Raw genomic sequence first — 20,330 nt, 5'->3', positions numbered from 1 at the left:
AATTATTCCATGATGCTTACTGATTTTGATACATGTTTTAACTTTTAAGGTGGAACAGAAATTGTCACAGAGAGTGAGTACACCAATGGACATTCTGTAGCTGGAGTGCTTGACCAGAGCCGAATGCAGCGGGAGAAGATGGTTTACATGGCAGTTAAAGATTCTTCTCAAGAAGAAGATGATATCAGTAAGAAAAAAATGGCACTGTAGTGACTCATCCATAGACATCATGCATTCTTTTCTAAAAAAACCAATCTCAGATTTAAGCACTACATAGTAGCAAATATCAATAAAATAAGTCTGACCCTTTGCTATAATTAAGAGGGAAGGGTCCTTTTGACTATTCACGCATATGTGTATTGTTCAAGTGAGCAAACATATTGTGTCTCAGATACTTGGGATACAGAGATCAGCAACATATGGTTCCTGACTTTACTAGAGCTCAAAAATACGTAGGTAATTACTGAGAATCTACTTTGTGTGTATTGCATATGTTGCATATATTATCTCATTTAATTCTTATAACTTATTTCTGAGGTAGGTGGTATTATCCCTGTTTAATGGAACCAGAAGATGCTCAAGGAAGTTAAGCAATTGCCTACAGTCAACTAATATTAAATGAGGAACGTAGGATTTAAATTCATGTCTGCCTAACTCTGCTGCCAGTGTTCTTTGCACATGGCAGTGAGCACTGCTGACCGCTTTCTGAGTTTAGCAGTGGAAGGGCTAACTGGTTGTTTCCTTCTGCTATTGAGGCATTGGCTGAGTAAGTAGTCTTCCAAGTCAAGCCACCAGGATTTTTACTTATTATGCTGTTGATTATCTCCAAGTAGTTGCTGCTTAAGGTTTCTTGGAGCTGAGTACCACACAGGGTGAAAAAAGCTCCTGACATTCCCTTTCCTACCATAGTCCACATTTCCTTATAAAGACATTTTACTTTCTTCCTACTTTCTCCTCACCTCAGTATAGGAATGCAGCCCTTTCCTAAGGCTTTTTCTGTCTTCTTGCCATGCTGAAACAAAACTACTTGGTAGGCTGCAGTCCATGGGGTCGCTAAGAGTCGGACACAACTGAGCAACTTCACTTTCACTTTCCACTTTGATGCATTGGAGAAGGAAATGGCAACCCACTCCATTGTTCTTGCCTGGAGAATCCCATAGACGGAGAAGCCTGGTAGGCTGCAGTCCATGGGGTCTCACAGAGTTGGACAAAACTGAAGCAACTCAGTAGTAGTAGTAGTAGTAGTAGTAGTAGTAGAGCAAAAGCCTCCCCTTGAGTGCATTACCTTGACAATACTTAGCTTTACCTATACTGCACTATGATTCCCACTGCTCAAATTTCCTTCTCTAGAATTCATAGGGAACTGAATTCCAATCCCAAACACGAATAATATACCACAGCTGAAAATGTCAAAAAACAAGTGAGTCTAGAGGACTTTATTAGAAAAAGAATTTCTACTTTATCTCTAAATTCTTTACTTCTTTTTTACTCATTGGTCAGTAAGAAGGGGCATACTGGAAGATGGGAGACTGAAGCTTAAGTTAGCTGATGCCAGAATTCCATGGGGATGTGCAAAATTTAGACTAGTGTCTCTTTCTGGTTAATTGAAAGAAAGGAAACCTAGGAGAGGGATACTTTTCTCCCATATTTTTTCCACATTTTTCAAATAAGTAGAAAATACCACTGTGTGAATTAAAGGAAAAGCATGAATTCAAGCCAGTTTTCTGTTTAACAGATTAAATCTAAGTGGATTATTTCACATAAAATAAACATATTGACCCTCTAGGTTTAAATTCTTTTATACTAACTATATTTTTAAAATGTCTAACTTAATGTTTTTGTCTTCAGTAAGGTCTGTGAAAATCCTGCCTCTTAATGGGTGTCCACATAGCCTTGAGCATCAGCATTTTATATTATAACTATGTATATGCTGCTGCTAATTCACTTCAGTCGTGTCCGACTCTGTGCGACCCCAGAGACGGCAGCCCACCAGGCTCCCCCGTCCCTTGGATTCTCCAGGCAAGAACACTGGAGTAGGTTGCCATTTCCTTCTCCAATGCATTAAAGTGAAAAGTGAAAGTGAAGTCGCTCAGTCGTGTCTGACTCTTAGCGACCCCATGGACTGCAGCCTACTAGGCTCCTCCATCCATGGGATTTTCCAGGCAGGAGTACTGGAGTGGGGTGAACTATGTATATATATAGTTTTAATTTCTTTAATTTTTAATTCTTCAGTTACTAGTATTTTTGACAATTTTTTCATTGCATGTACAGTACTGCATTTAAGTTACAATATGTAGGATAGCATGGACCACTTTCTCATAATTGATTCTATGGGAAATGCTTCTGAGTTCCAAAGAATTATCAACCAGAATTATGGAATACAGTTCTTCTTATAAATTTGTAATGCCCAATGGACTGTAAAATCAGCCAGTATATTTTAAGCACACATGTTTTATATAAATTGAAAGTCATTTTCATAGGATTAGGTTCTAAGAGGAAGATAAGAATTTTGATGATTTATTGTCTCCTGGTGGCAATAGCCTCCCAAATGCCTAATATAATTTTTAAATTTACCAAATTGAAATCTTAAAAGATAATTATTTGGAAATTTTTACCCATTTAGTAAATATTTGGGGTTATAAGCAAGCAATTATTTCTAAAATTTAGGTTGTGCTGAAATAGCAGATGAAGTGTACATGGAAGTCATTGTAGGGGAAGAGGAAGGAATTTTCCCTGAGACTCAACTTAAGGACTTCGATGTTAATAAAACAATTGTTCCTATTGTCTGGGCTGTGGTATATGGTCGGACACTGTCATTTTTTTTTAACCTGATAAGTACATAACATATATTTGATTAGCCTTTAGGTCATTATACATGCTATGCTAATGCCCCCCATGAGTTGGCTAATACTATAAAATGTTTTGCTGTGGACTGATTCATCTCAAGTTACTTCCATGATTTTTATACCACATATCTTGTGTTATTTAAAATGAACTTTGCTTAATGTAATTTTTTCAGTAGGGTTTATTTTATATCCTACCTGTATAAGTGAGAAGCTTCAAAGTTTAATTTTTCTTAAATAGGAATGTCCTTTGAAAATTGGTCCCTCCTCTTTTGTACTAACACCACAAATAATAAGATATTGGGGTTTGAAAAGGAACAGAAATCCAGGTGTGCTCTTCTAGGAAGTATATGATGAAAGGTAAATTAATCAAGTTATTTTTTCCCTTTCTATTTGATCTCATTCCTACTTAATTTTTAGGATGGCCCAGATATATTCTTTATTTTGAAAAATTTTGTTGTTCAAATGCATTAATTTATCTTGATTTTTTCACAGTTTCATTCATTCAGCAGTCATTTGTTGAGCATCTTCAATTTTGAGGGTATTCTGCAGAAATATCTACTCTTTTATTTAAATTAAATATAATTTAATTATAAATCAAGGAGTCGTGTTTTCATTTGCATAGTAAGAACAGCTCCCATTTCCAATCTTTTAATTTACTTTTTATTTGGAGGAAAATTGTTATACAATATTGTGTTGGTTTCTGCCATACAACAAAGCAAATCAGTCATAATTATACATATATCACCTCCCTCTTCTCCCTCCCATCCCCCCACCCCACTCCTCTAAGTAATCACAGAGTACTAGGGTTGGTTCCCTGTGTTATATAGCAACTTCTCACCAGCTATCTCGTTTACACATGGCAGTATATATATGTCGAGGCTACTTTCTCTGTTCATCCCACTCTTTCCTTCTCCCACTGTGTCCACAAGTCCATTTTCTAGTCCATGTCTCCATTCCTTCCCTGTTAATAGGTTTATCAATACCATTTTTCTAGATTCCATATATATGTATGAATATACTGTATTTATTTTTCTCTTTCTGACTTACTTCACTCTGTGTAACAGGCTCTAGGTTCATCCACCTCACTAGAACTGACTCAAATTCATTTCTTTTTAAGGCTGAGTGATATTCCATTGTATATATGTACCACATCTTTATCGATTCATCTGTCGATGGGCATCTAGGTTGCTTCCATGTCCTAGCTATTGTAAATACTGCTGTTGCAAACATTGAGGGTACATGTGTCTTTCTGAACTGTGAGATTGCTGGGTCACATGATAGTTTTATTCCTAGTTTTTAAAGGAATCTCCATACTGTTCTCCATAGTGGCTGTATCAGCTTACATTCCCACCAACAGTGCAAGAGAGTTCCCTTTTCCCCACATCCTCTCCAGCATTTGTTTGTGGATTTTTTGATGATGCCCACTCTGACTGGTGTGAGGTGATACACTTACTGTAGTTTTGATTTGAATTTCTATAATAGTGATGCTGAACATCTTTTCATGTGTTTGTTGGCCATCTATATGTCTTCTTTGGAGAAGTGTCTGTTTAGATCTTCTGCCCATTTTTTGATTGGTCATTTTTCCGGTATTGAGCTATATGTGCTGTTTATACACTTTGGAGATTAATCCTTTGTCAGTTGTTTCATTTAAAATTATTTTCTCTTATTCTGAGGGTTGTCTTTTCATCTTGTTTATTGTTTTATTTGTGGTGCAAGAGCTTTTAAGTTTAATTAGGTCCCATTTGTTTATTTTTGTTTTTATTTCCATTACTCTTGGAGGCAGATCACAGAGGATCTTGCTGTGATTTATATTCGAGAGTGTACTTGCTATGTTTTCCTCTAAGAGTTTTATAGTTTCTTGCCTTACCTTTTAAGTCTTTAATCCATTTTGAGTTTATTTTTGTGTGTGGTGTTAGGAAATATTGTAGTTTCATTCCAAGTAGCTGTCCAGTTTTCCCAGCACCACTTATTAAAGACACTATCCTTTCTCCATTGAATATTCTTGCCTCCTTTGTCAAAGACAAGGTGCCCATAGGTGCATGGGTTTATCTCTGGACTTTCTATCTTGTTCCATTGGTCTATATTTCTGTTTTTGTGCCAGTACTGTACTATCTTGATGACTGTAGGTTTGTAGTATAGTCTGAAGTCAGGAAGGTTGATTCCTCCAGCTGTTTTTCTTTTTCAATATTGCTTTGGCTATTTGGGGTCTTTTGTGCTTCCATGCAAATTGTGAAATTGTTTGTTCTGGTTTTGTGAAAAATATATTGGTAGTTTGATAGGGATTACATGGAATCTGTAGATTACTTAGGGTAATATAATCATTTTCACATTGTATCTCTCCATCTGTTTGTGTCATCTTCGATTAATAGTTTTCTGCATACAGGTCTTTTGTCTCTTTAGGCAGATCTATTCCTAAGTATTTTATTCTTTTTGTTATAGTGGTGAATGGGCTTGTTTCATTAATTTCTCCTGATTTTTCATGTTAGTACATAGGAATACAAGGGATTTTTGTGTATTTTATATCCTGCAACTTTATTATATTCATTGGTTAATTCTAGTATTTTCTGGTGACATCTTTAGGGTTTTCTATGTATAATATCATGTCATCAGCAAGCAGTGAGAGTTTTACTTCTTTTCCAATCTAGATTCCTTTTATTTCTTTTTCTTCTCTGGTTGCTGTGGCTAGGTCGTCCAAAACTATGTTGAATAACAGTGGCAAGAGTAGGCACCCTTGTCTTGTTCCTGGTCTTAGAGGAAATGCTTTCAGTTTTTCACCGCTGAGATTAATGTTTGCTGTGGGTTTGTCATGTATGGCCTTTATCATATTGAGGTATGATCCTTCTTTACCTACTTTCTAGAGAGTTTTTATCATAAATGGGTGATTTTTGTGAAAAGCTTTCTCTGTATCTATTGAGAGATGATTATATGATTTTATCTTTCAATTTATTAATAATATATATCACATTGATTTGGGTATATTGAAGAATCCTTGCATCCCTGGGATCAAGCCCACTTGATCGTGATGTATGATCCTTTTAAAATGTTTTTGGATTCTGATTGCTAGAATTTTGTTGAGGATTTTTGCATCTATGTTCATCAGTGACATGCTTAGTCACTCAGTTGTGTCTGACTCTTTGCAAACCCTTGGATTGTACCCACCAGGCTCCTCTGCAATGGGGATTCTCCAGGCAAGAATACTGGAGTATGTTGCCATGCCCTCTTCCAGTGGATGTTCCCTACCCAGGGATTGAACTGAGGTCTCCCACATTGCAGGAAGATTCTTTACCATCTAAGCCACCAGGGAAGCCCAAGAACACTGGAGTGGGTAGCCTATCCCTTCTCCAGGGGATGTTCCCAGCCCAGGAATCAAACTGGGGTCTCCTGCATTGCAGGTGGATTTTTTACCAGCTGAGCTACCAGGGAAGCCCATCATCAGTGACTGGCCTGTAATTTTCTTTTTTTTGTGATATCTTTGTCTGGTTTTGGTATCAGGGTGATGATGGCCTCATAGAATGTCTACTCAGGTTTTATATAGAAAGTAAGGTTTTCCTATAAGTTAGTAGTTCCAAGAATGCTCAAAGCAGCCCTTACTTTCAGTGTGTGAAATTATCTAATCTATGGGAGTGGAAGACCTCAACAACAAAAAGTTTAATCAAAGGAATGGTGATTGATGTAAGATTTTGTAGATGCGATCCATTGATAATTGTTATACTCAATCAGTTTTTAATTTGTCTTTTTTTTTTAAGGAGATGAAAGAAGAGTTTCTCGAAGGTATGAAGATTGTCAGTCATCAGGTGAGAGAGCATTATATGTGAGATGTAAGTTAAGTAGCTGGTTTTGTATACTACTTGGTAGATAAAGAGTTATTAGTTTGTGTGTACAGACCCATTAGACTCTTATTTGCCTAAGTCATATCTAGTTAGTTATGAGTTTATTTCTTTAAGGAATTTTATTTAGAGACATAATGTGTGTTATTCTGTGAATGCAGTTCATTTTAGATTTACCTCAGGATTTCCCTTGAGGTCCACTGGTTAAGACTCCATGTGTCCACTGCAGGGGGTGCAGGTTTGATCCCTAATTGGGGAACTGAGATCCCACATGCCACATGATGTGGCCAAAAAGTAAAAAAAAAAAAACATTTCTTTTTCAAGATACAAATGTCAGGCCACTTACTGCATGGGCCATAAAAGGTTACTATGGAAAAAATTATAAAATAGACATTTTTCTGACATGAAAGTAAAAACTGTCCATGATATCAACCACTTGTTAATGTTCTCCTTGGGGTGGAACTATTTTCTTAATTTCTGTGCAGCCAGTAGATTTATATAGATGTTACATAAAACTCATGTGTCAGCTTAAGTATTTTTTAGTTTTAATATGCTTCATATAGTGTTTTTTATTCCATGCTTGATAATTCTTTTTATTTTCTTACACAGGGAGAATAAAGTATCTGACTATCTTGTTTCTAACCTTAGGAGGTTTTTCACTCTCTAAATTTAAATATAGATTTCAGGTGAATTAATGAGAGACATACATATCATAGCATTTAAGCTAAACAGTTTCTTGGGCTACGTTTTTAAACTAAATTGCATAACACAAGAGATTGTGAGAACTGATATTAAGTATTTTGTATACATTGAGTCCATTGAAATTTTGGTAAATTGCCTGTCACATTTATCTTAACTCTTAAAAAATCAATCTTACTACTTTTAGCATTAAGTAAACCATTTTGAAGCATAAATACAAGAAGTTGTTTTTTGTCATGTATTACACAGTTACCATGATTGTATTGGTTATCTGACATGTATAAATTAATTCTTTGCTAAATCTCTTTAATTTCATCAGTCTTCATTGGTGAGAAAATTGAGCTGATGTCAAGATTTTGTTCATGGTCATAAAATTCATTTTCTTACGTTTCATTTATCTGATCAGTTTGTTCCTTTAGAATGAATAAACTGGATATTTTAATTTCATATGGTATCATATTTTTGCATATTCACTTGAGAGATGAGTGTACTTTGTGAAATTTAGCACTTCAGTGGCAACTGAATGCCAAGTTTTCTCTAGTAATTCATCTAATCAAAATGAAAAAGAGTATAAATATATATAGTTTAATGGTGTATTGATTTTTTTTCAGGAAATACTTTAGACTCAACATTAGAAAACAGAAGTAGTACAGCAGCACAGTACCTTCAAATTTGTGATAGCATCAATACAAATAAAGTACTTAAACAAAAAACCAAGAAGAGGAGAAGGGGAGAAACGAGGCAGTGGCAAACAGGTAAAATACTAATACATTGCTTTACGAATATTATAATTACTTGAAATGCAGTAGTATTTTTTGTAACCCAAGAATATAAGTCAGTTGTTTGTAGTGTAGTTAGTCCTACTTTCATATACTTGTGTTTGATCTAAGTATATGGGTTTTTAAAAAAATGTTTTACTGTTACTTAACTGTGCTTGTTTGCTTTTTACCCAGATGATGTTTTTCAAAAGAGAATTTTCAGGTTGTTACAAAGTGCATGTGATATAGCATTTTGGCAGATGAATGGTCTATAGTAGAGTGCTGCTCGTTATATTTTAGTGTGCTCAGTTCATTCGCTCAGTCACGTCTGACTTTGCGACACCATGGACTGCAGCACACCAGGCTTCCCTGTCCATCACTAACTCCTGGAGCTTTACTTTATTATAAATTGCTTTTAATCAACATCTTGTCTTACAGGATTTTATTCCACTAGTATAGTTCTCACATTGTGAATGTCAGCTAATTTTGCTGCATTTGTTGTAAAACCCTTTTAAAACAGTCTGGCCAAATGTTACAACTTCTATTTTTTTTTTTAATATAGCTGTTATAATAGGCCCTGATGGACAACCCCTGACAGTGTATCCTTGCCATATTTGCACAAAAAAGTTTAAATCCCGAGGATTCTTGAAAAGACACATGAAGAATCATCCTGATCATTTGATGAGAAAAAAATATCAGTGTACAGATTGTGACTTTACAACTAACAAGAAAGTGAGTTTCCATAACCATTTAGAAAGCCATAAGCTTATAAACAAAGTTGACAAAACCCATGAATTTACAGAATACACACGAAGATACAGAGAAGCAAGTCCACTGAGTTCAAATAAACTTATATTAAGAGACAAGGAGCCGAAGATGCACAAGTGCAAATACTGTGACTATGAAACTGCGGAACAAGGACTGTTAAACCGACATTTACTGGCTGTTCACAGCAAGAATTTTCCTCATGTTTGTGTTGAGTGTGGGAAGGGCTTTCGACATCCTTCTGAACTCAAGAAACATATGAGAACCCATACTGGTGAGAAGCCATATCAGTGTCAGTATTGTGTCTTCAGGTGTGCAGATCAATCAAATTTGAAAACTCACATTAAGTCTAAGCATGGTAACAATTTACCATATAAATGTGAGCATTGTCCCCAAGCATTTGGTGATGAGAGAGAACTTCAACGCCATCTGGATTTGTTTCAAGGACATAAGACACACCAGTGTCCTCATTGTGACCATAAGAGCACCAACTCAAGTGACCTTAAGCGGCACATTATATCTGTCCACACTAAGGATTTTCCTCACAAATGTGAGGTCTGTGATAAAGGTTTCCATCGCCCTTCTGAGCTCAAAAAGCATAGTGATATCCATAAGGGTAGGAAGATTCATCAGTGTAGGCACTGTGACTTTAAAACATCAGATCCATTTATTCTTAGTGGTCATATCCTTTCAGTTCATACTAAGGATCAGTCATTGAAGTGTAAAAGGTGCAAAAGAGGGTTCAGACAACAAAATGAGCTCAAAAAGCATATGAAGACACACAGTGGAAGGAAGATTTACCAATGTGAGTATTGTGAATACAGCACCACAGATGCATCTGGCTTTAAACGACATGTGATATCAATACATACAAAAGACTATCCACACAGGTGTGAATTCTGCAAGAAGGGATTCCGACGACCATCAGAAAAAAATCAGCATATTATGAGGCACCACAAGGAGGCTCTTATATAATAAGATCAATATAAAGAAAGAAGCTATTTAGAAACTATGACATGCTACATGGGAAGATAATTTCACAAACTGTTTCACCTGGTTACATAGCTTGATATTAAATTATAAATTTACATTCTTTTTATTAAAGATCTTAAAGTATTTGAATTGAGAGGGGATCTCAGCCCTTTGAAATTACTTAAAGAATTTAAGGAGCACCATAGAATGGTTGCAGAAAACCTTATTGTCTATTTAATGGTATAAACATAATTCAACTACAGAGGGGAAGAGCAAAGACAACCACTTTATTTGGCTGATCATACTAGAGACAGATCTTTCTGCAAAGATCATATCTAATTAAGGCAAACAAGCCTCACTTTTATGCAGTTTTATAAATGGGGTGGAAAAATAAAATGCAATCATCCATCAGTCACTTAGTCACTGAATCTTTATATGGTACCTGGAAATTTGAATTCCAGAAATGGCAAAAGTTTTGTGTATTCATTGAAAGAAATTTCACTGGAAAACAGGTTAGATTAATTCAGTACTATTTAGAAGGATTTCAGAGCTACTAAGGTTTTATTACAGGATAGGATGTTTAAAATACAGCATCTGTACTGAAGTCTAAATATTAAAGTTCCCCTTTTTTCTGATGTTCAAGTTGATTGATATTCAGTATGGTATATATGACAAAAGTATATTTGAGTCAAATGTGGCTTTCTAAAATGCATGCAACAGTAATGTTGCAAACAAAGCTAGCACTATATTTCTTAATGATACTAAGATTAAATTGAGAGAACACAGTTTTCTTAAATATTTAGTTTTTTTAGGACAGTCATAGCAAGTATGATTATTCCAGTCTTACTTGCTCTAATGTTTAAAGGTGCAATTTTATGCCATTATTGAAAATTTTGATTTTTAAAATCTATATACCATATTATTAACATACATTTTCAATGTGAGGCAGTATTTATGCAGTATTTAACAAAACACTATGCTGCCAATAGAGCTTAGAGGTGGATATTCAGTTTACAGTGTATAAAATATGCATCCTTTTAACAACACTTTATGTTAGCATGCTGCAAATAAACATGGCGCTTAATATAAAAAGCTGGTTTAGGGAAATTTAATGAAAATCCTGTTCATAAATGTAATGCATATGATGTGTACTTTTAAGTTTTAGTTGCTTCATGTTTACACTCAGCTGTTCAGCATAATTAAAATGTAATTTTACTTCATGCTATATTGTGGCTTTGTGTTTTAAATAATGTTCACCTTTCTGTTTTTGCACCAGGTAAGAATCAGTTCCTTGAGAATAAATTTTTTATCTTTCTTAATTCAGAATATTAAATTTGGAAAATCTAAAGTTGTGTGTCCTGTGGTTGTAAATGATGTACACGCTGTAAGATAAGATTGTCACTGTTAATGTGGGCTTATTATTTCTAAATGTTACTCATTGAAATGAGCATACAATAAAAAGCATTTATTGCACTTAAAGGCTTTATGAGTTTACTTAAAGTTGTGTTATAATGTCCATTCTTAAAAGACTTTTTACTTGAAATTGTTCTTAGGCATTTTTTGTCTGTAATTTAATGTTTTATACAATTTTGTGCATTAACAACATGAGCTAGGAATTTAAAGTTATGATGGCTATAGCATGATTATTCCTCAAATTTTTTTGTTAAAACCATGATGGAATGCTTTAAAGTTGCTCATCTTAAGACTTGAGACTTAGTATTATAGGGAAAACTAAAAATTCTTGGCCTGCTTAAGTAACATGATCCTGAAAAATGAATCTAATTATGTTTACCGTAGGCCAATATACTTCATTAAATCAAGGCTTTGGGAAAGATTCTGCAAATGAACATAGTAGTCAATGTTCAGTAGAATTCACGTACCTAGATATATAGCACTGTTGCTTAAGACTCTTTGTCAGTTGGGTTAATTATTCTTTAATGATCACTAAGAGAAAAAGCCATTACATGTTAGACCAATGCTTTAAGCTTTAATGTCTATAGAGTTTGTCTAGGGATAGTGTTAAAATACATATTCTAATTCTATAGGTGTGGGCTGGGGTCCGCTATTCTGCATTTCTATCAAGCTGCCAATGTGTTAACTACCATAGAAATAGTGAGGTGTTAGACAAAGCCCCCAGTGTAATTCTGGTACAATTTGGCAGCTTTGCTTAAACAACTACAAGTGAGTATAATGAGGAAATCCATACTGAGGACTTGGCATTTGAGCTGAGACTTGAGTGCCAAGAAAAAACCAGTCATGTGAAGATCTTGTGCAAGAGCATTCAAGGCAGAGAAACATACATGCAAATACAGACAACCTGAGATGGTACAAGCTTTGGCTGCATCATGGTGAAAGGAACTGATAAGTGATGAGACCTGTGAGAATTTGAAATAAGAAGTCATTGGAAGGGTTTAAGGAAAGGAGTGATGTGATTTACATTTTGAAAATCATTTTGGAGGCTGTGCGAAGAATGTATTGTAGAGGAGCCAAGGGAAGCAGGGAGCCATGTGGAGAGGTTATTCCACTCATTCATGGCTACAGTGGGGCTGAAGAAAAGCAAATAGATTCTCTTATTAACTGGATCTAGAAAACCTCAGCCAAGATAGAACAGATAAGAATTCAGCCCATGTTACAAACAAAAGATTGCCTTTAAAAATGCAGATTTTACCCGGACATGCCTATTTTATATGACCAAAAAAAAAAAAAGTCAAGTACCTTCACAAGAAGGAGGAATCATTTTGGAATTACTAAAAGAATAGGCACTTTTCTAGAATAGTTCAGGGTCATTACATGGAAATGGATTTGTCTGATTGTCACTTCCAAGTGGCCTATACCATGATAGAGAGGAAAATATTAAGAATTATTCAGGTAGCTCACGCAAAGAGTTGACTCATTGGAAAAAGACTCTAATGCTGGGAGGGATTGGGGGCAGGAGGCGAAGGGGACGACAGAGGATGAGATGGCTGGATGGCATCACTGACTTGATGGACGTGAGTCTGAGTAAACTCCGGGAGTTGGTGATAGACAGGGAGGCCTGGCGTGCTGCGATTCATGGGGTCACAAAGAGTCAGACACAACTGAGCTACTAATCTGATCTGATTCAGGTAGAGCTCTCAAATTCAATTAATGTCTCATACAGGAAAACCAGCAGTTTGAACCGTGACCTTCCCTTTAAGATATCTATGACATAAATTTTATTGCAGAAAACTTTCGACCATATACAATATAATGAACCCCTTTATAGCCATAGGCATTACCCAACTTAAGCAATCATTACTTACATGGTCAATTTTGATTGATTTTTTACTTTTCCTTACTCCTGCTTTAACTCACCTATACCTCATTGGTTTATTTTTATTCCCTATTGTTTTACTGGCTTATTTTGAAGTAAATCCCAGGCATAGTTTTAAGAATTTTTGAAGGAAGATATCACACAGTTCTTAAATACGCTTACTTCCAGAAAAAGAAGACATCTCACATGAAGGCAGGGGAACTAAACAATCTTCTTGGCCAGCTCTTTCTAGTTACCTTTATTGTGAGAACTGGCTAGAACTGGAATTCTATCAAATAAAACTTTTAGGACTCATAAGATTTCATTTAGAGAAAATGCAGAACTAGATTAGAACCCTAGAATATCACAAGATAATTCCACCCTGTCTTGCCAAAAGAATTAGCTTGTAAATTTGATACTGGTTAACAAAGTTCTCTTAGAACCTTGGAACCTCTTAGATAGGAACTGCCTATTGTTATTAGCGATCTAGAGGCCCTATAGAAGAACTTCTAGATTTTGTAGGGTCAAGGCTCTAGGACTAGGTATCTCAAAAATGTTTTCACCTGATTTGTTCCAGTTGCTAGGCCTCTCTCTTTGAGCATTACCCAAGTAACTATTCCAAAGGGAAACCTCCATTTTAAAATTTGGACCAGTTGGCAGTATTGGAACTATTTAACCCATAATGTAACTCCCAGCCACCCAGTCTAGATCCCAGCCTACCCATCATAACATAGCTGGCACATCAGACCCCTTTAGGAAACTACTTCAAAAAATTTATATATTGTCCCATTTTAAGAAATTGGTCTGATTTATTATATTTTGGCACACTTAGGGAGGGAGTATTCAATACTGATTCTGTTAGCAAACCAGCTATTAAAGTAATATGTTATAAAGTCTATCCCTTGACATAAAGAATGTCTGGAACATAAACTTTAATAACAAAAAAATGGGAAGGAAGCCAAACATAAAGACCCGGGACTTAATATTTCATATACAAGAGACTGATCCAAGACTACCAAGACTGCCTGGCTATCATGTAATTATGTCATATTACTATTCCAGTGTTCTTCTGTAGGCTTAAAAGTGGTATGTCTTGTTTTGTCACTAAAGATTAATGGTTTTATAATACAGATGTGGTGGTTTATTCTGTTATTTATTTTTTTAATATATTTTATTTATCCTAAGATGGATAAAAAAGTACTTTTGCATTTTTTTACTGGACAAAAAAGTACTGTGGAAATCCAATAAATTTAGTAATGGTGTCTGGTGGGGGAGAGACCTTGCAGGGAAGTCTTTTCACAGCTTATTATTTACTTTCATGGGTACTATGCCTGCACAATGTTATCTTTGTGGATTATAGTAATGAGAAAGAAGTGAGAATGACTTTTTGTTAAAGTGATCTAACTTGAGTGGTAGCATGCAATTTTTTGAGCTTTTATTTTGTCCCTTTTGTACTGTTTCTGTAGACAAAGTATTACAGTTAAAGCACCATTACAAAAATAGGAAGAATGTTTTATGGCATCTAGTTATGAACTTACTGAATTATGAAATTTAGAGGACTAGGTTCGTAAGCGAAGAAATTTCTCATTTTAAACAGAAAACTGCATCATTGAGAGGTCCAACTATGTTAAAGTGTTGTCTCTAGTAATCTACATCAGAGTTTTCTATTGTGGTGCTTGTTAGCCTAACATAAACATTCATGTGAATAGTAACTTTCTGACCAAAATGTACAGGTAAGCTAAACATCCATACTGCATGTTTCCTACTAGGACTTCCACAAAAACCATATAGATACATATTTTATTTATACATTTAAATTAACTTTGCATGTCATTGCACAGTCTCCCATTTTATTCAACATCTAAAGTAAAATATGCTGGAACAAAATTTAGATAAACAAGCATTCCTCACCTGACAATATCTGCAGTTTTCAGAGATAAGCTGTGTGAAACTTAGGAAAACAATCACATGTTTCTATTGAACTTAATCAAAAATTAGAAAAGAAATACATACATATAACTGTGTTAAGTATAATAATCACCTTGTTATAACCCCCCATTCTCTCACTATGCATGGATCAAGTGAGCCCAAATTTTGGGCACTGTTATTTTTATATGAGTAGTTTAGGAAAATCACATTTATTCTAATTTTAAAAGTTATTGTAGCACTTTTCTATCAGGCTACTAAAAACTTACACTTACATAATGTATAATGGGGAGATAACAAGGCATAATTTTGTTACAGTTACATATATGAGTAGTTAGCAGAGGAGAAATTTCTGTTGTTCCTATACTAAGGGAATAAAGATAAGGACTATATAGCTCATTCTGTTACAAAACACTAATAAGATTAGAATTGTACCAACCCACATTACAGAGCTTAACATTTTAGTCAGAATATTAGGAAAATAAGGCTTTTTGCTTCGTATCAAGACTAACTTGAATATTTATATAAATATTAAAAACATTTTTCTCTTCATTTGTGGTTTGATTCAGTATAGTTCCTCATATGTTCCTATCTTAACAGTTTCTTAGTATAATGGATAATTATTAGAATATAATTATAAAGAATGACAGAATTATATATAGATATTTGCAAAGACATTTCAGTGCAAAACCTCATTCACATATAAATCCAAATTTATTTGTTACCTGAATCTATACTTTGTCAAATACAAACATTTTAATTTTTGCTAATTCTTAACTTTAACCAAAGGGGTTGAAATTTTAAAAGTTCATTCATATCTACTAATATATTTAGAAAATACTTTAGTTCACTTTATAAGATCATTAGAACCCAGTTAATCAACCAACTTCAAAGTACATTAAATATTTTATGATAAGATTTCTTTCTCCCAAGTAGAATACAGATATCAAGTGTTTCACTTTTACACAGTATTTCAATGTTGTTTTGTCTACCACTATTTTTAAAAAAAGACCACCTTCCTTCCACTCTCTACTGCAATATAGTGTTATTTGTTTTTAAGAAAGTGGGTGTGCTCATTTGGGGCTGATATGCTTCAAAAGACGGATTTGCCAAGCCACTGACAAGTACTTAGACCCATAATACCATAATGTACAATCTAGTAGACTTAGGTATTTTTTAAAATATTATCCCACTCCCCTAATAAATGAAATTAACCACCACCTTTGATTTAGTTTTATCTCAAAGAAGTATAAATGTAACTCCTTTGTACATGTAATAAATTATCTATTTTAATCACAAGGTTTAATATGAGAAAAACAAATATATTCTGTATATACCATGCACTAAACTGTTTCTTTTAATTCAATAATATTGCTTTTTGTTGTTGTCATTAAAAAATAGTATTTGCTCCTTCAGCTAAACTGCATTCTAATATCATAGGAAAACTTCTAGTGAGATAACTTGTAAAATCTCTACCCCCAAAAAATTAACTCTGTCTAGGAAGCACCCTATTGAAAAAGAGTGGATTAAGTCCTGCAGTTTGTAATTGAGTTTTAAAAATTAGTATGTTGCTATATTGAATACAAAAATGTGATAGAAAGGATTCAGGCCTTATAAATGGCTGGAGAAACTGTCATCTGTATAACTAATTAATTCCATTAGACTTGCAGGGTTATAGCATGGCTTAAATATTGATTGGCTTTTGTTATGAAAAAGTAAAATACTAATGAAGACACAAAAAAATTCCTTTGAGCTGGAGATTCATTCATGGCTAGAAAAGAAAAAAAATAATTTAGAACTGGCTTATAATTAAGACATTATAATTATATGAACAAAGTTATAAAAACTATGTACATTGATATGAATAATACCAAAGGAAATACATGGCACTGTTTGGTACTTTTTTATATGTATAGTCAATGACACAATGATTTATCTGACTTTAGTCAAGGTATAGTTTTCAAATGACTTTAAGCACAGAGGAGGAAGATTTAAGTAGATTTACTCCTTGGTGTCATATTTAGAGGTTAAATATATCCAAAAGTCTCTGTTGATAAATACACATCTATCATCTGTAAACTTAAATATATTTTGAACTTGCTAATAGTATCTAGTACCTTCAAATATCAAATTTGATGTTCATTGCCATATGCTATTAATGAAGGGAAATGTAACTACTATTATTCTGTAGACCTTTATTTGGCAGGTCCTCACATCCCAGGGACGGGGGAGCCTGGTGGGCTGCTGTCTATGGGGTCCGCACAGAGTCAGACACGACTGATGCGACTTAGCAGCAGCAGCACATCTATGCCACCTCTGGGGAATAATAGTAATAAGTAATTCTCAATAATTAATGACCTAAGAAATATATTAAAATATATTTCAAAGTTCAAATTATTTTAATTTAGGGTTACTGAATGTTGGTTGCTTCCACTGATGATATATAATCATATATACATGATTAATGATTTGACCATAGTTAGAGAAGGGCTTCAGAGTTAACAGCTTTTTGAATTTTTTTTAGTTTATTCAAATATTTGAGCTTGTTCAACCAAAAGATAATTGTTCAAAGTGAGTTAACAGGTGTTTAATTTTATTAATTATATCTGCAGTAATTTATTAATTATACACCTCCAGTATTTTATTAACTATAAATCTACATTTAAAATTTTCCTCAAAAGGTTCTACAGAATAGTTGATTGACATATATTTATCTGTTGCTAATCATGATATACTTAGGCATTTTAAGACTTTTATTGAAATATAATAAACTTAGAAGTAGTACACATATAGGTGTACAACTAAATGAATTTTCCTAAACTCAACACATATATGCAACCATTAGTCAGATCAAGAAAGAGCATATTATTATTACCCCAGTAGTCCTCCTTATTGGAGAAGGCAGTGGCCGCCCACTCCAGTACTCTTGCCTGGAAAATCCCATGGACAGAGGAGCCTGGTGGGCTGCAGTCCATGGGGTCGCAAAGAGTTGGACACGACTGAGCGACTTTACTTTCACTTTTCCCTTTCATGCATTGGAGAAGGAAATGGCAACCCACTCCAGTGTTCTTGCCTGGAGAATCCCACGGATGGCGGAGCCTGGTGGGCTGCCGTCTGTGGGGTCGCACAGAGTCGGACACGACTGAAGTGACTTAGCAGCAGCAGTCCTCCTTATGTTTCCTTCCAATTGGGTGCCAACCCTCAAAGAAAACCAACCACTTCCTGACTTTTAAAACCATAGATTAGTCTTACCTGCTTTCAGTACTTAAGATTTTAACATAAGAAAAAGGCTGTCGTTATCATAGTGTTAAAAATCAGATTCTATATAGTTTTACAATGTCCTACAATGTGCAGGGCAGTCACCCACATCAAATTATCCAGCCCCAAATATTAATAGTGCTGAGGCTGAGAAACTCTGCTAACCAAATGCAATGGCCTTAGGATTTTTTCTCCATAATTATATATTCTAGAAATGTCCCATGAACTTACACAAGTCCATTTGTCTTCTGTTTTCTCAATCACAATAGTTTTTGTATCACTACCTGGCGGTATATATTCATAGTCATCATACAAGAGGCCTAGGATTGGATACTGTGTCCTATACCTATATAGAAAAACAAAAGTTAGTTTATAGGCTGGACAAGAAAATAATTTCATTACTTTTTAGTCATTCCTACTTTGTCTTTCCTTATTTAATTTGGCTCTGAATGACTTTTAACTTTTTCTAAAAAGAAAATCTCCTCTTAGTGTACACAGATTTACTACTATTATTTTCAAGAGAACAAGAGGGAAGTATTTCTGCTTCTGGCAATGATGGATCACTGGCAGCACAAGACAATGATCCCAAAGAAGGGAAACAAATGGCATGAGCCCTACAAGTGCCTACCACACTGCCTGGAGTGAGAATTTGTAGAACAGAATACCAGACAGGAGAGAGCTATACAGTTGGAGAGAGGTGAAGGGATCTGTAGAGCATTCCCCTACAAGTCTTTGGGTGAGTACTGATCAGTATAGGCATGTGAAAAAGCTACTGAGGCTGGGGTAAGAACCACTGAAGAGGAACAGTCTTAAAATATTTGGCAAAACTAATACAATTATGTAAAGTTTAAAAATAAAATAAAATTAGAAAAAAAAAAAAAAATCCTGGAGTTCACCTGGTGAAGGGAACTCCAGTCTGTGTTCCAGTAACCAGAGTGAAAAGACTTCCTAATACTTGAGGGCATCAGGCAAATACTACAAAACACTACTACTGCCTTAGTAGTGGGATGACCTGGTCCTAGACTGCAAGTTGTTCTAAGAGTTTAAAAACAAAACTTGAAATTATTACACTGTTTCCAAATAACCTAACCTCATCTCAGAACAAACCTCCTAAATTCTTAGTGTTATAAAAAATATCCAGAACTCAAATATGTAAAATCAAAATATATGGCATTCAATATGAAATCAGTAGGTATGGAATGAAGCAGGAATATATGAATAATGATGAAGAAAAAAGTGAATTAGAAACAAACCAAGAAATGACAAATAAGCAAGGTTTCATCTACTAGAAATATAAAGAAATATATAAAGTGTATAATTAGTAAGTTGGAGGAAAGCATGAACACAGTGAGAAAGATTGAAAATACAATGATCTACATCAGATTTATAAAGATGAAATTAATGTTGTGTGGGATTAACAACAGATTAGGCACAGAAGAAAATCCTACTAAATTTGAAGACATCAGGACAAATTATCCAAAATCAAACACAAGAGAAAAAAAAAAAAAAGACTGAAAAAGATATACAGAGTATGAGTTAGCCATGTAAAATATCAGGTGCCCTCATATATGCATAATTGAAGGATTACAGGATATAGGATTATATATCCTCGATTATAGGATTAGCAGGAGAAAAAAATAGTTGAAGAAATAACGATATAATTCTTTCCAAATTTGATAGAAACTAAACACAGAGATCCAAGAAGCTCAATGAAGAACAAGAAAAATAATGATGAAGAAAAACACATAGAGGCACATCATTATCAGATTGCTGAAAACCAGTGATAAAGTATCTCATAAATAGGAAAAAAAGCATTACTAAGAGAAATAATCATAAAATTAACATCAAACTTCATATTAGACATAATGAAAGTCAGAAGACAGTGGAATGACAGCTTTAAAGTACTGGAAGTACCAGTTACTATTCTACATACAGCAAAAATAACTTTGGATAATAAAGGCAAAATTACAACTGTTTTCAGACATAAAAAGCCAAGAAAAGTCTTCAC

The 20,330-nt window shown here is 34.5% G+C and overlaps 2 protein-coding genes across 9 annotated transcripts in view; one reads left to right on the top strand and one right to left on the bottom strand.

Annotated features, from left to right (window-relative positions):
• The window catches only part of ZNF711 (zinc finger protein 711), a 31,386-nt gene extending 17,070 nt beyond the window's left edge, over nt 1-14,316 (top strand). For 6 of the 7 annotated variants that reach the window (XM_070365701.1, XM_070365702.1, XM_070365699.1 and 3 more), the window contains 4 exons: nt 50-187; nt 6,593-6,640; nt 7,984-8,127; nt 8,693-14,316. In XM_070365701.1, coding sequence (XP_070221802.1) covers nt 50-187; nt 6,593-6,640; nt 7,984-8,127; nt 8,693-9,870 — 1,508 coding nt within the window. In that variant the 3' untranslated portion in view covers nt 9,871-14,316. Of the gene's footprint in view, nt 1-49; nt 188-2,667; nt 2,803-6,592; nt 6,641-7,983; nt 8,128-8,692 lie in introns of all 7 variants that reach the window. The other variant, XM_070365703.1, reaches the window with a different exon arrangement.
• A 129-nt stretch (nt 14,317-14,445) lies between these two features.
• Nucleotides 14,446-20,330, bottom strand: part of POF1B (POF1B actin binding protein) — a 100,516-nt gene continuing 94,631 nt past the window's right edge. For both annotated transcript variants that reach the window (XM_070365704.1, XM_005904963.3), the window contains 2 exons: nt 18,554-18,668; nt 14,446-16,835 (listed from right to left, as the gene is read on the bottom strand). In XM_070365704.1, coding sequence (XP_070221805.1) covers nt 16,830-16,835; nt 18,554-18,668 — 121 coding nt within the window. In that variant the 3' untranslated portion in view covers nt 14,446-16,829. The remainder of the gene's footprint in view (nt 16,836-18,553; nt 18,669-20,330) is intronic.

This window comes from Bos mutus, chromosome X (genome assembly GCF_027580195.1).
Source record: "Bos mutus isolate GX-2022 chromosome X, NWIPB_WYAK_1.1, whole genome shotgun sequence".
Taxonomy (NCBI): Eukaryota; Metazoa; Chordata; class Mammalia; order Artiodactyla; family Bovidae; genus Bos; species Bos mutus.
This window is presented reverse-complemented; position numbering and strand designations above follow the sequence as displayed.